The sequence below is a fragment of the Apus apus genome, chromosome 1 (assembly GCF_020740795.1).
Source record: "Apus apus isolate bApuApu2 chromosome 1, bApuApu2.pri.cur, whole genome shotgun sequence".
NCBI lineage: Eukaryota > Metazoa > Chordata > Aves > Apodiformes > Apodidae > Apus > Apus apus.
In genome coordinates this window covers 24,792,258-24,808,038 of record NC_067282.1, presented here as the reverse complement: position 1 = coordinate 24,808,038, position 15,781 = coordinate 24,792,258, and the positions used below count along the sequence as shown (strand labels likewise).

The 15,781-nt window shown below is 38.1% G+C and overlaps 1 protein-coding gene across 2 annotated transcripts in view; it reads left to right on the top strand.

Annotated features, from left to right (window-relative positions):
• DCLK1 (doublecortin like kinase 1) overlaps positions 1-15,781 on the top strand; it is a 239,713-nt gene that overhangs the window by 210,324 nt on the left and 13,608 nt on the right. For both annotated transcript variants that reach the window (XM_051608524.1, XM_051608525.1), the window contains 5 exons: positions 2,159-2,292; positions 2,965-3,042; positions 3,685-3,781; positions 5,436-5,516; positions 12,775-12,888. In XM_051608524.1, the coding sequence (XP_051464484.1) occupies positions 2,159-2,292; positions 2,965-3,042; positions 3,685-3,781; positions 5,436-5,516; positions 12,775-12,888 (504 nt within the window). The remainder of the gene's footprint in view (positions 1-2,158; positions 2,293-2,964; positions 3,043-3,684; positions 3,782-5,435; positions 5,517-12,774; positions 12,889-15,781) is intronic.

Sequence of the window (15,781 nt, the reverse complement as noted above, 5' to 3'; positions counted from 1 at the left end):
AGCAGCTTAGAAAATACTGACAGTCTTTATAGTAATGGGATACATATGGTGGCACACAATTATGTGTGGCTGCATTCAATTAATGTTGTACAATTACACAGTTTCATTGCTTAGTTAAAGCAGTGAAAGCACTACATAGTAGGTAATTTGCACTAATCTCCATTTCTTTAATTGCCCTTCAGTATTTAAATGCAGTGGAACATACATAGTGTTTGTTCTGAATAACATGAGCATTAAATTATCTTTCACATTCCTTGACTGGCATATAACACACCACAGCTTTACATTGGGCTCCTTTTTATATGGAGTTATAACAGGGTGAGGAAAAGTTACTTTCCTCAGTTTTACAAGTCAACTGAAGTAGTTTTCCAAGGAAAGTAATTCCTGGAAACAGATGGGGCAAAATACTAGAAAATGCACAGCACCAAACCTTCTGCATTGGTAAATATTTTCAAGCAAACCTTTTCTGTAGTTAATTTCCAGGAAATATGAGTCATACAAGGTGTGGTCTGTTGAAGGAGTGAGTCTATGAACGTTCACTAGGTTAACAACTGATAGAAGGCTTTGTAAAAGATAATCACATGAAATAGAATATGATATGCTAATTAGACTGGATTCAGCTCCTGGTGTGTAACTGTATACTTTACATTTTTTACCACGTGAATATTTAAAGCTCTAGTCTCTAGCCTTTAATTAAAACTGTTGTTGAAATTAGATTTATTACTGCCATTTCAGAGAGCACTTTCTTTAGTTTCAGGAACCAGATGTATTTAACAATCTGTGCTTTTAATAAAACCATAATTGCTTTTTTTTCCAGGGCATTTCCATAAGCCTATCTTTTTCTTCTGGCTTAGTAGCAGAGAAATGTGAATCTATATCAAATCTCTGGTCCCCTTGAAGATCCATTTATATTATGAAAAATAACATAAGGAAAGGAGTAGAATTCTGTGTATGGTGAATGTCTGCTTGTGGCTGTAGCACCTGGTAGCAGGGATTCAGGACAGAGAGAGGCTTCCTCTCTAGACATGATTAACATTAACAGAGGATAAACTTGGTTTGGGAGGGGCTGTATAATATAACTACTTATTATGAGCTACAGCAGATCTGTAGCAAACAGTGGTGAGAGACTTCAGTATTTGATTTTTGGAACTTTGATTTGGGTTGCAACATAATAAAATTATCCATTTATATTTAAGAAGGCCTCCTGTAGACTGTTTCCATTTTTTAAGGTGCTTTTGCAGTAAACAGCATTAAATTGCATCATAAACAATTCCAAAGTGAGAAGCAAGAACCCAAGCCAGTAACTGAATTTAAAAGAAGACTCACAGTATAGTATTTAAATTAGATACACTTTAATATTCTTTTTTTTAAAATTTATTGTATGTTTTCAGTGTTGTAGGTTTTGGGGATGTTCTTTTACATTGAGCCAGCTTTTAAAATTGTCTTGTTTTTACTGATGTTTCTATATTTTTTTCTTGTGACTATATCTTAATCTCTCTTTGCAGCCATAAAAGCCCAGGAAAGATCATGTTGTTGCTGTGAAAACAGTGCTTTTAGACAGGATTTTCACATATATTCATTAACAGCCCTGTCTATGTTCATTGATGACAATGGTAAAATACCATTAAGGGAGTGATTGGTGTTTAACAGTCATGCAAGGAGAAAACCATCTTTCTAGGGGAAATAGTTCAGCCAGTTTTGTGTCTTGTTACTTCAACACACAGAGAAGAATTTGTTGCTGCTGTCAGTGTACTCACAGTTGTATTATCAAAAAGCTGAAATTCCTGTGCAATCCTTTACGCTGTGTGCAAGTAAAATGAACAAACTCAAAGCCCCTACATTCTGAACTGGCTGTCAGTGAGGAGATAACCTAGGAATGGCACTGCTGGAAGGTCAGAACTTTGCTTCTGGGCTTTAGCTTCTAGCAAGTAGTATGTCCTTTGTTTACCTGGTAGGAGGTAAGTCTTTCCCAAACACCCTGAGTACGTGCAAATTGTCCAATTGGTCTAAATTTTCAAAGCATGCAGAGATGTATGTTGTAGGTAAGGAGGAGAAAATAGACTGTGAATTAGATGGAACATTTCAGACAGTTAGTAAATGATACAGTGGTTGCCTTGATGGTACTGTGTTAAGCCTTTGAATTTTCCTTCTGATTTAGGTTTATGAACACCAAGATGGAAGCAAGTCCCTGAAGCTAGGAGACTTTGGCCTAGCAACAATTGTGGATGGACCATTATATACTGTTTGTGGGACCCCAACATATGTAGCTCCAGAAATCATTGCTGAAACTGGGTAAATATTTTCTAGTGATAATTCATTGATGTGTACACAGTGGAACATGTTCCCACCAACGTGCCAGACAGGAATTCTTGCAAGTAAGATTTCTGTGCTGCCTTTGCTCAGGTACCAGGCAGAAATCATGGCTCACAGAACAGTTGTGTTGGACAGAACCTCTGGAGGCTGTCTTGTCCGAACCAGCTCAGAGCAGGGCCTGCTTCGGAGTTATACCAGGTTCTTCTGCCAGATGTTAGCCTCAGACTTCTCAGTGTAACATTGAGTTACTAACTATCCATTCACAGATACAATAAAAGTAATTGTTAAGCTGTCCCCAGAGACTGCTAACTACCACTCAATTTTATTTCATTACCACAAACTGTCCGTTTCTTCTGAGTTGTTCCACAGAGTAAATATCTGCTGGCTTGAGCAGCCTGTGTAACACTTGCAGGCTTCCTGTTGGTAGGTGTCACTAACTCAAGAATACAGCACAACATCTTCTGTGCAGTCCTAGATTCTGATCTGATGTGCCTTTAAGATGTAAATGTAAAGAAGATTTGAAAGCAGAATTGCAATAGGTAGATAGGACACAGAAAGTTCAGATGAGAATATATAAGAAATAATTCTGAAAACATTTGTTCTTGTACTATAGGTGTCTGATGGCTCTAACTGTGTGTCTCACACTTTTAGATACGGCTTGAAGGTGGACATCTGGGCAGCAGGTGTGATTACGTACATCCTGCTCTGTGGTTTCCCTCCGTTCCGTGGGTATGGACTGATCTATTCAACCATCCTTGTTCTGTAAATTTGTCCCTGTGCTCCTTTTACACTAAGCACAGAAATTCCCACTGGAAAAAGTTCTCTGCACTTAGTGCTTGTTTTTTCCTGTGCTCTGCATAGTAGTTTACACAAACCCCATAACTGTCTGTGATTTTACTGTAAAATATCTGTCTCATGTGTGTTTATTTTAGTTTAAACTTCATTGCATTACACAACAAGAGCCTCCATTATGGGTTCTGAGTGCCTTTGCCTGATGTTTAAAATACACAGTGAAATAAGCATCTTCTTTCATGGACCAAATACAACATATTTTCTGGTCGGTAAAAGGTAATTAAAATGTTAGCCACTTAATAAGGACATGTCAGATCTTTTCTCCCCTTCAGAGCATTTGCAAAGTTGTTGACAATCCTAAAGAGAAGCAGGTTACCTCAGAAAGAATGTACTAAATGCACTTTGTTTTATGATCTCACCATTCACACCCATGGTTGCATGCTTGGGGGGAATCAACAGCTTCCAAAAGCATATGAAGAGATTGCCAATGAAAAGTATCAAGAAGCATATTGAAACCAGCTCTGAAAATAATTTCTTTGTGGGTTTTGTTGTTGTTTTTGTTTGATTTTTACTTTACAGAAGTGGGGATGACCAAGAAGTACTTTTTGATCAGATTTTGATGGGACAGGTGGATTTTCCATCTCCATATTGGGACAATGTTTCTGACTCTGCAAAGGTAGGTTTATACAGTTGATGATACTTCATCAATGTTATTGCCAGTGCTAGTATCTAATAAATTTTGTTCTTTCACAGTGCTATATTTTACATGTTTCATACATCTGCTGCTAAGCCTATAAATTCCTCTGAGTCACCAAGTGTGTTGATGTATTGTCACTGTCTGTTTCTTAGACTTCAGGTGGTTCAGAAAGGGACCCCATCTCTATATGATGTCTCAAACAAGAGAGACACCAGCAGCCCTTACTGATGAAGAAAAAAATTATGTAACTTTGCTTGACCTACACTGCTTAGCTTGAAAGCTCCCTGGGACTGTGCTTTGTATGTAGTTATGATGGGGACCAGGTACCAACCTGGAGCCTTGAAATATTATATAATAGTATTATAGGGAGGCTGTTTTCCCCTTATTGATCTCATTAGATGATATGGCTGTTGTTTCTTTCTGTCAAAGAAACAGGCCTCCCATTGCCTATGGCTCCTTCTTTTTGTCAGTGTGATATAAAATACAGACTTGTTCTCTCTACCAGTTCAGAGGCTGTAGCCTCTTGGCACATGATAGGAGAGGTAGAGCTTGAGTCTGCCAGTTTACTTCTGTAGCCTGTAAGGCAAATCCAGGCAAAACTATGTCCTATTTCTTTCAGTGTGATAATGTTTAATTAATCACACACACACAAAAAACCCAACAAACATAAAATTTGGAGATTAATGCATGGAATGAAAGTAGCATTTTACTTTCTGAATCTCCATTCTTTGGAGAGTTACATCCTGCTTTTACAGACATGTGGAGGGTGATCAGGACTAGCATTTTAGCCAGTTAGCTAATGAGGTTAATGAAAGGGATACAGCAATAAAGTTGGAAGAAATCTGCCAAACCACATCATTGTGTTGTAGCAGGCTTGGTTTCCTAGCATCAGTAATAAGAACTCTGCAAGTCCTTTGCCAATTGTGTTCTCCTGTGAAACTCCTTCATCCAAATAGTTTAGTCTAAAATTTCTGTTTTGAAGCATTAGCCTATTTATTTGACTTGTCCTTGTCACTAAGAATTACTAACTTCGGTCTTTGGTGATACCCTTTTCTTTGCTGTCAGACATCCTGTTTTTTGTGCATTCCACTCACTGATGGAATTAGATTTGTGTTTATTTACATGCTAGTTGAAAACGAGGTAATTGCAGAGGAAATCAGAAGATGAAAAATAATGGGTATAAGTGTTGGGTTTTTTATTGGTTTTGTTTTTGTTTTTGTTTTTTTTTAAATATATTGTATGTCATACAACAGCTTAAATTCTAGGTTTGCTGGCTTTTTTCCCACAGAGGATTTGGCTTTTTCTTAAAAGGTAACTAACCGAATTTCATGCAGCTCTCTGTTTCGTACTTTATGTATAAAGTGCTTTTCTCTTAAACAGTGGCTACAAAATTGTAGCTCAGAACTGTCTTCTAGCTTTTCAAGGTACTGTTGGATATTGATTTAAAAGTCGAGCTTGAAGTTCAGCAGTTCATAGTTTGGTTTTTTAAAAAATAATCTTATTTCTGCAGTTGATAGTTCACTCTCCCTTTGAGCACACTTACATAATCAGCCGAAGAACACTTCAGTGAATTTAATTTTGATTTGTGCTTTTTAAATCTGCTTTTAATTTGACCCGGTATTTTATTTCTCAGGAACTTATCACAATGATGCTTCAAGTAGATGTAGATCTTCGATTCTCAGCCTTGCAAGTTCTTGAGCATCCGTGGGTTAATGTAAGTATTTTCAGGCTTGTAGATGCTGCTTGTAAGTTGGCACCTTTGAGCTCTTTTCTGTCAAGTCTTTTTTATGCCCTTTTGGAGCCAGCACATTCTAAAAATGCCACAGACTTAACTGGAAATAAGCTGGGTTACAGGCTGGTTCAGTATATCATGTGTACCTTGGAGTATTCACTAATTTACACATGCTCAGCTACATTTTCTCTGGGCCAGGTTTTCAACAAATCTCAACCGCACTTGACAAATTTATATGTCTAACGATCAGCTTGAAGGTTCGGTGACACATTTTGCTCCCCTAAAATCAGATAGACTTAAAAATTTGACAGTCATAATTAAGAGCTATTGAAATATAGTCCATACTGTTAAGCTTATGTGATCCAGCATGAAACAGGGAAACCTTTAGAATCGTATTTAGCTTCTGATGTTGAAATATACATATATTTATGTGCAGCTATATCCATTGAATCTGAGTTACCATGAAATAGCTATTTATGTATCCTGGCTTATCTCTGAGCAACTGGACATTTGCCATAAAATGGTAATCAGTCAGGTGGCATATGGACAAATCTGGCAGAGAATAAAGCAAATCGTCTTTAATCATGAGACAAGGACACTACTTAATATTTGGTAATTATCTCAGACTATTTAATATGTCTGAAAATATTTGGATGACAAGAAGGAAAAATTGGAGATAATCCAGATTCAAATTCAGAAGGGAAGATTGAGAAAAAAAATACGATTAGGAGCAGCAGAGAACGAAAAAAATAAGGAGGAAGAAATAATGTTTCACTTTATCTGTTGCAAGTTTGAGTGTTCAGTCCTCCCTGCAATACTATTTGCTCCCTCAGCTGCTGTATCCAAACTCTTTTTCTCACTAATACACTAAACATTCACATATGCAGTAACTTCACATGCTAATTTTTTTTAATGAAAGTGCCCTCCATCTAACCCAGGATAGTGGTGATCAGTTAAGTGTTTACAAAGTACATACTAAAGACTTGGAGGTTCCCTTATTGCCTAAAGCATTTTTATTTTTTTTTATAGTAAATGATATTATCACGCAGAGCACTTAGGCAGCATACAGAGAGTGCAAGGATCCAGGAAAATGTCTGATGAAAATATTTTCTTTTTAAAGATGACATTCAAGCAGCTGAAATACTGTTTTTTCTTGGTGCCATGTGCTGACCTTGGCCGTAGTGTTCTGTCCCAGTTTATCACTAGTTTTGGAGACTGAGGTGTCTCTCTTTCTCCATGGGAGGAGGATGGATGGTTATTTCTGGTGTGCTGCTGAGGAAGAGATGGAAGTGACTGATCAGAAGTTGCAGAGAAGCCAGGTCACCTGCAGTGCCAGGCTGTACATGGCTGCTGAGGTCACTGAAACATTACTTGTTTATACCACATAAGGATGCGGTCACTAATCTTCCTCTTTTTCTTAAAAATATATTGGAACTGTTAAGGCTCCCGTTGGACACTATTTTTTATTTTTTTTGTTCTTCAGTTACACCGTGATGTATTTTAGGAAGCCGTGTTGGTAAAATGTATTAAGACAAAGAGGTGCAGCTCTTTGTCAGTAATGTGGAGGTGACAGGAGGGTCTGCTCCCTGTCCTCACTAGTGCCTGCTCACGGGGAGGGATGGGTAAAGGGGCTGAGGGTTAAAGTCTTTGAACGCTCCAGAGCTCTACTAACCAAACCTGAGCTCTGGTTACTGAAGCAGCCTGGCAAATTCCTGTATTTCTGTGCAGTAAATTAAAATAGCCCTTTGCTAGAGGATGCTGGAGAGGCCAAGTACATACGGATTAAAAAGGAAGTTAGATAGATGAGGATGAACCCGTTGGTGTCTCTTAAATATGGTGGTTTGGATGCAACTTTTGATTTACAAAGTTCTTAAGTACTTGATTGGCAGAAATGGGAGGTAAACCAGGGGAAGTTCAAGATCTGCTTATCTTTGTTAAATATATTATTTCATGAACAGTTACTACAATGCACTGTTGGAAACAAGACACTGTGTTCAATTTACCTTTGGTCAAGCCCTTCTGCACTTCTCATAGTTTTATAGTTTTAAATTATTTGCAACCAAAACCTATAGCAGTTCTGTCCATAAATAAGTGAAACAAATAATTCCATGATAGTTTTGTAATTTCTTCTTTTCTGTTTAATTGCTGCTTTTAACAACTAGGACAAATCAGCATTTTGTCTTCAGCATAGCAGTAGTTCATAACACAGCTCAAAGCCTCTTTTGAATTCTCTTGTGTATCCTCCAGACATTTTTTTCTGGAAGGAGAAAGGCCAGTACTGGGACCAGTTCAGGAAAGTGTTTGAGCCCATTCCAAACATTGCTCCTATTTCAAGGCATCACACATGGAAATGCTTAGTATTAGGCATAAAATTAACTAGATGGCACTAAAATCCTAGTTCACTTCAGGAGAAATAAGAACATGGCTGAGTTGAAACAGGTGCTTAAATGCTTTTGTGAAAAAGAACACTTCCCTGCACTGGGTCTGAGAAGTACACAGCAGACAACCTAGCAGGGACAGCCTGCTTGCGTTTGGGGGCAGAAGGATACCCTGGTGTCAGATCCAACCTCACATCCCCATTCCATCACCAGCTTGCGCAACTGGGACTCTGTCACAAAAACTCCCTGTACCTCATTTTCCCAGCTTCAAGACAGGGAATTAATATAATAATCCCTGTTTATAAAAGGCTCTACCATCTGTCATAAATAACCAGTTATCTGCACCTTTTGTAAAATACTGTCTTTCTGAGAAGAAATGGCACATGGCGTTTTCATCTAACACTGTTTTCCCAGATATCCTGTAGAAGTACTTTTCTGTGGCACCAAATGCTGGACTTTATTTCAGTTTTGAACCTATTCATAGGGTGGTAAACTTGTACCTAAACTACTGGATAGGGCAGCTGGCTTAAAAAGCAGGCATGTGTTTTCTTTGACAATTTTAAGAAACATTTTATCTTCTTTGACCAAACCTTTGACACAAGTGTTGTAACTGCTTACACTGTATAAAACAATTTTGTAGATTGTAAATAACCATTCTACTTTATAGCTGCTTGCTATGTGATTACTTGGTAAATTGCTGAGAGTCCTGGAATGTGCTTTGACATTTTCAGTAGGAGCCAACCCTCATTTCAGTTTCAGTTTTTGCTATAAAAATAGCTGGAATCCTCTTGGAAACTACAAAACTTGTTATGGTCAGAGGCAGACCAGTAAAGCAGTTCTTATGTCAATAATATCCCAGCTGTTTTCAATTCAAAAAAACAAAACTTGAAAAGATGTTGGCTACGTGCCACTGCCACAGATGCAGATCTTGAATTCTAAATGCAATTCAGCAGCAGTTCTTGCCCCCTCCATTTAGTTTATTTGGATGTGTCTCTCCTATGCAGTACACTTAGACCTGGAAACAAATCCATCACTTTATACTTCCCCTACAGGGACCCCAGCTCTTTCCTTTACCTGCTCAAATTATTTGCAAAGAACAAAGAGTTACAAAAGAGGCTGGAAGCTTGAGGTCTGGCATTTTAAGTATTGATGATACTGATAACTTGAATTGTACTGTACAAGTTATGGGACAAACCTACTCTCTTTTTGGTGTCTAAGAAGTACATATTTCCTAATACAGCAGTGAGCAGTGAATGCTGAAAGGGGTGGATTGCATTCTGTAAATCCTCTGTTTATCAATAAAATATGTGGTGTTTGGGCTGGATGAGGAAGATGGCACACACCAACCTAAAAAGAGCTTTTACATGTTTCCTTAGCCATGTCTGCCTTGGAAATTTGTGTGCAAAAGAAATGAATAACCAAGCAGTAAATAGTAATAAACTGAGTGTTTGTAAGGAAGTTAAATTAAAAAGACATTTCTTATTTGGCAGCTGGACTACTTTTGGTTACACCCTAGGACACTGCCCAAAGAAAAATTTCCTTGTTATCCTTAACGGAAACAGTCCAAAAGATTTTCCAGCCTTATTCAAACTTCTATTTGCTCTTATTTTCTGTTGTTATTTATATAATGATCTATTAATCCGATGCTTTTAGACCTGAAAAGTAAAGCACTTGCAACAGGCTTGTGAAATGGATCTGAGTGCTTCAGGGCAGTAGGAGCCTGTGAATCCTGAACATTCTTCTGTCTTTTTAAAACTTCTTTTGTCTTAGAGTGGCAATGTCTCCTGCCATAGACAACAATGTAAATTTGAAAATTAATTCCTCAAATGATGCCAAGACCCTTTGCCTCTTGTGTTTGTTTTTAACTTTTTATTGACTTCGTGCAAGAAAGCCATGAATGATATGTTGTGGAGGCTGATTAAAAAAATACATGTATTAAGATCCCAAACAGTTTGCATTGTCCAGGTGAAAAGTCAAATTCTTGACCAGAGTTTTCTATCTGTTGAAGGATTTTGACTGCTCAACTTCTGAGATATGCTCAGGAAAGCTCTTATTTCAGAACACTGGCAGTCAAAATTTTCAGAAGCTCATGAGCCTTTCAAGTTCCCAGAGTTGAGCACCAAAAATCACTAGTTATCTTTAAAAGATCTTGTCCTGACTCCTAAAGCTGAGATAAAATTCCCTTATCCTAACACACTGCAAGAAGTAGTTCCTATAGCAAAGGATTAAAATAGGGGAAAGGAACAATTAACCTCTTTGGGGGCTGACATCCTTCCCATTACAGCAACTTGATAAAATTCTTGTCATCAACATTTAGCCTGTTCTCCAGTTCTACAACTTTCCCTGCTGATTCTGGTGAATCTGATGGGGTTTATTTCACTTCTCGCCATTTTACACTGCAGAGCAGCTTGCTTTCTATGTAGTTAAACAGCTGTCATCTCTCACTCTCGATATATATCTATTTTATTGTTGGCTGAAGTGATTCCAGGAGCCAGTTAATATATATTAACTCATTTATAAAGTATGTTGGAATAATAATTTTTTAAAAATTATGATAACTACTGAACATCAGATAGCACCAATAGTAGTTAGAAAAATTAATAATAATAGAATTCTAATATATTCTAATAGAATTCTAATATATCTCTGTGCTGCTTCTTAAATTGAGCTGGAAGATATTTCATCAAAAAGCCTGAGTCCAAACTGTGTGACTCTGGTGCATTGCCACTGGAGCTGTGGGTTTGGTGCTTCACCAATAAAATATTACCACAGTCTTGGTAACTATTGTCTTCTCCATAATTTAGTCTTTTGACAAGAGGACACAAACGTTTGGCAGACTTTCATGTCAAGAATGCCAACAGAATTACCTTTTTTTTTTCCTCCTTTGAGTGAAGAAGAGTTCACTTCACAGACTAGCTTTATTCTGGGAAAGGCAAGGTCAGCGGAAAGCACGTTAATTTTAGGGGCCATATACCACCAAGCCGAGAATCCCTGGTGCTAGACGATAACCAGCTACTGGGTTGTATTGTTTTGTTTTGTGTTTTGCAGCTGTGTGCACTTGATCGTGTTTTGCCAGCTGAGACATTTTGTTAAGGGGTGAGTGAGGGATCTCTAAACACTAACTCCCCAAGATAAATAAATAACAAACCCTAACCAGCCTCCCTAAAAATCCCATATGCTCACTGAACTCATGATTTACTGCAGCGACTCTGTAACTCTTTAAGTGCACTCAGAATTTCTGTAAAGCCAGAAAAAAGGTGTCTGTAATCTCTCTGTGTTTTGATTTTGTCTCTTGCTTGCATGTGTTCTGCTAGAATGATGCTTAAGTGGATTTTAATGAACTTTTTCAACTGTGGATAGCTACACATACCATGTGGTACTACCTTAGGGTGACCATTGCAGGTAGCCAGTGGCCTGTTATCCTGCATATTCTGCCTGTTCTGCATTTTGTTGCCTGTTCCACCTATTCTGCATCCTGTTGCCTGAAATCCTGCATATTCTGGTAGCGGGGAAGTCTCTCTGAATATTGGCTTTCTGCAGTTTTCTTAGGCCTAAGGCCCTTATCTGCAATTTCTAAAAAAAATCCTTTTTTCTCTTGAGCTTGAATTCATACCGCTGTGTGATGCAAAACTGCGGACTCCCTTTGTTCTGCTAGGGTTTCACTTCAGCATTGAGGCTTCCTGCATGCCTTGGTGCAGAGTCAGGTTTGCTCTGGGAAGCAGGATGTCCCAGATGAGAGGAGGCACCTCTCGGCCCATCTGCACAGCTTCTGGGCTGGAGCTCACACACAGCTGGCTCGCTTGGTGCTTGTGACAGCAGAACATGTGTCTGCCACTTCTTGGCCATGTAGTTGTGTGCCTGCTTTTACCTCAGGTTCCCTCAATTTGAGAACACGTGTCTTTTGGCAAGGAAGAAGAGGCCACCCACAGCCGGGTCCAGCCCTTCTCAGCTTTCCCAGGCAGTCTGTAATTCTCTCTGTTCCTCTGTCTGTCTTTTCCCCACAGCATCCCAGACTTGTGTGCCTTGGCACTGAGCAAAGGAATCACAGTCCCTTGTTATCAGTCAGTCTGAGGTTTGATTTGCAGAGGTGTCTATTTAACTATGGCTTTAGTACAGTGCTGTCATAGTCTGTGGGGAAGGCCACAGCAAGCTTTACTCTTACCTGCCTACACCTAACCTGGCCTGCAGATGTATGCAATGATACCTCCTGGCATTGGTGAGGTCTTGTTCTCACCCACCTTGAGGGTCTCAGCCAGGGTATGTCTCAGCTCCCATCATGCTTGGGTTACCTCCCTGAGCCATAGCTGGAACATTCACCCAACACCTCAGTCCCTGAGTTTGTAACCTTTACAGGAAATAGACCTTATTAGTATCTCACAGGGCTTTTAGAGATCCATTCCTCTGTCCTACCAAAACAAGGCTTCTGGTTTCTGTAATCTCTTAGCTTCTTTTCCACTTTTGAGGTCATTGAACTTAAATGATGTGATGAGTAAACAGATTCATAAACAGGTCTTGGTTTATCAAGCTTTGAAATATTAAGGGTCCTAAAAATATGTTGGCAGTGGTAGTTAAGAGATGGTATGAAGGATGATAAGATATTTTACAGTTATTATTAATTAACATGATCCAAAGTTTGAGAGGAAGATGTCAGTTAAAGAAGAAGAGAGAGGCTGGTTGCCAACAAAATATGATGTTCCTCTTAAAAATACCTTAGCTATATTAATGGAGACTGACTGATCTGTATTACATTACAAACTTTATTGTAAATTTGTCTGTATTGTCTGGTCCTATCAAAATCACCTTGCAATTCCTTTGTTTTGCCTTTTCTTTCTGAAGTTTTATCTGGCTTTATTTTTCTACAGGATGATGGCCTTCCAGAGAATGAGCATCAGCTCTCAGTAGCTGGGAAGATAAAGAAGCATTTCAACACAGGCCCTAAACCAAACAGCACAGCAGCTGGAGTTTCTGTAATAGCAGTAAGCATCTGAATTACACAGCTGAAACACTTAAATATGTGTCCACAAGACAGTGTGTGTTTAGGACATGCCACCAAAAAAGCAGAGAAGGTTAATCTTTAGCTAATTTACGCATTTAATTGTTATAAATGTAGTTAGACTGGTATTCTGCACAGTTTGTCCATTGATTCTCCTTGTGAGTCACATTGTTATATAACAGCCCTGAGATGTAACAGTACTCACATTTCTACATTTTACCAGAAGATCAGTGGACCTAGCTCCAATGTAGATTCAACAATTCAAACTCTGAGATCATGACATTTTACTTGGCAGCAGAATCATCACATGGATTGGGGCCACAAAAGGTTGTAGCAGAAGGACAGTACTCTACAATTAATGGAAGTTCAAAATTGTAACAGAAAATCTGTATGGCAGCCTGAGCTTCTCTCCTCTGAAGACATCAAAGGGAGCTGTGATGCCTCACTTCTACCTTCATAGTTGATCCAAGTCTAGCCACTTCAAATTTACCTGAGCAGCAGCATTTTATTGTACTGCCACATGCAAGCTGCTTCCCTTTAGGCAGAACGACCTAGTTGGGTAAAGACTTAATGGAGTTCCTTGCTGCCTTCTGTCATGCTGCAATTCCAGTCTAGGCATTCCAGCTTAGGATGTGTCAGAGCTCCTGAAACCAAGCTTGACTGAACTTCTGACCAAGATTTACCAAGGTTTCAGTGACATCCTCAGTGTAGTATACATTGCATACATTTATATTTTTTTTCCCAAAGATGAACACGTGTACTAGATATACACGCACACAGAATGTATTCAGAGTTTTATGAGATTATTCATCCTGATGCCACTGAATAGCAACATGCACATCCTTTACATTTTTGATACATCTGCCTGTGTTTGTAAGCTTTTCTTTATTACTTGGTAATGTTAATGTGGTAATGTTAACGCTCCAAATAGTCACTAAAAATAAGTGACACATTAAACATAACCATTCCCATATCAGATTACTCAGTGTTCATTCCCAGCTTCCATAAATTTCAGGTGGTGTGACTGCACATGTACACTTTCTTGTACTGTTTCCACTTTCATGTTTCTCAGCTCAGCCCCTCCAGTGGTGAGTTAAATCAGCATGAAGTAAACTCAGCTCAGCACATGCAATCTGGCTCACAGGTGTGAACTGTTTGTGCAGCAAAATGGACACTCTCTCAAAGTTACTTGGTATAAGTACTTGAAATTTCAAGCTGTGCTTCTATCATGTTTTTTTCTTTACTCTCTGCAACCGTGAACGTCCTCAACATGGAAGCAAGTTGTTCCTCATGCTTTTCCCTGATTTTCTCAGTCATCAGCTAACACAGTCAGCATTTTTTTTTTTTTTCATTTTTAAGCAATAATACTGCAACAACTCTCCCACAACTAAAACATCACATACCCATTGCTCATCTGAAATGCAGGTATGTTCTATATAGACTAGATGAAACTGTGTTCCTTTCGAATGGACTGCCAGCACGCTTGTCCATGAGAATTACTGCTCAGATCCTCCATGTTAATGACTTCAAAGCATAAAAGCAAGAAATTATGCCTCTGTCCTCATCCATCCTTTGCCTCCTTTATGTTTTTAATTTCCCCACCCTCCTCTGTTTTTTTCTTTGCCCCAGTTGCTCTGCCAAGAAATTGTTTACAGCAGTTTGACACTTGAATAATGAAAAAGGCACTGTAGTGAATCTTTCCACTGCAGAACATTATTTTAAAAAAAAGTTAAAAAAGAGTATATGTTTAATTATATTATTAATGGCTTTTATTTACTTTTTAGTGTTTGGAAATTTAACATTATTTTAATGATCTTCTCTATGGGTCAACATCATACTCTGGCACGATTAATCCTACAACTTGGCCTATAAAGTAAAAACTTTTAGACTATTTTTACAGAATTCAGAAAGTGGTTTGATTAGCTTGTGTCAATTCTTTTCTAAAATCTTAGAAGAGATGGGGAAGTATAAGCCTCTTTAGTGTTTTGGTAATGTTCCAGAAAGTTAGATAATTTAGATTTTAATAATAAATTACTTGGATATTCTACAAAACCGATTTAATTAGTAGAATAAAGCCAAAAGCAAAACAACAAATCCTTTAACTGTTGTTTCTGCATTTGAAAGGATATATAATATATATTTGACATGCATGTCATCAGAATTTAATGCTTGGGAATCTTCCTTTAGCTGTGCAATCTCAAATATCATATAAGGAAATCTTACTAATGAAGCCTGCTCTACATTTAGAATTTTCAAATAATATATTGTCAGCACTAAAGATGTGCACTAAGTATATCTTCTACAAAAATACTGTTTTATTGTGCCTGCCTATATGTTTACTGTAACTTTTTGAGAGAGTGCTTGTATATATAATATATAGAGATGCCTTCTATATATCATATAAGATGTGTGTCTGTGTGAGTGTTAAAATGTGTTAATATGTGCATATATTTATATAGCTTACTTAATAGTCTAAAATATAAATATTAGCATTATTTTGAGTTTTACAACTCTATTTATATACAGAGAGATAGCTAATCTGTGGTATTTAGTTCTTAATTTGTCCTCACACTGGTATGATATTATATGCCTGTTTTCTTCGATGCGAAAAAGTAACACACCTCAGAGATCTCAAGCAGTATTTATCATACGCACCAATTAAAACTGTAATTTGAAAACTAAATTCCCAAATATGGTGTTTTGGTCAGCTTGACTGGGAGGAAGTTTGAAGCCATGTGCATAGTGCATTTTACATACATCAACTGTGGCTACTGCTTCCTTCAGCAATGTCCAAATACCTTGTATTGACTTACATCTGCTTTGCTGAGGTAGTAACCCTCAGTGAAAGTTGCCCCTGACCATTCAGGGCAGAGACA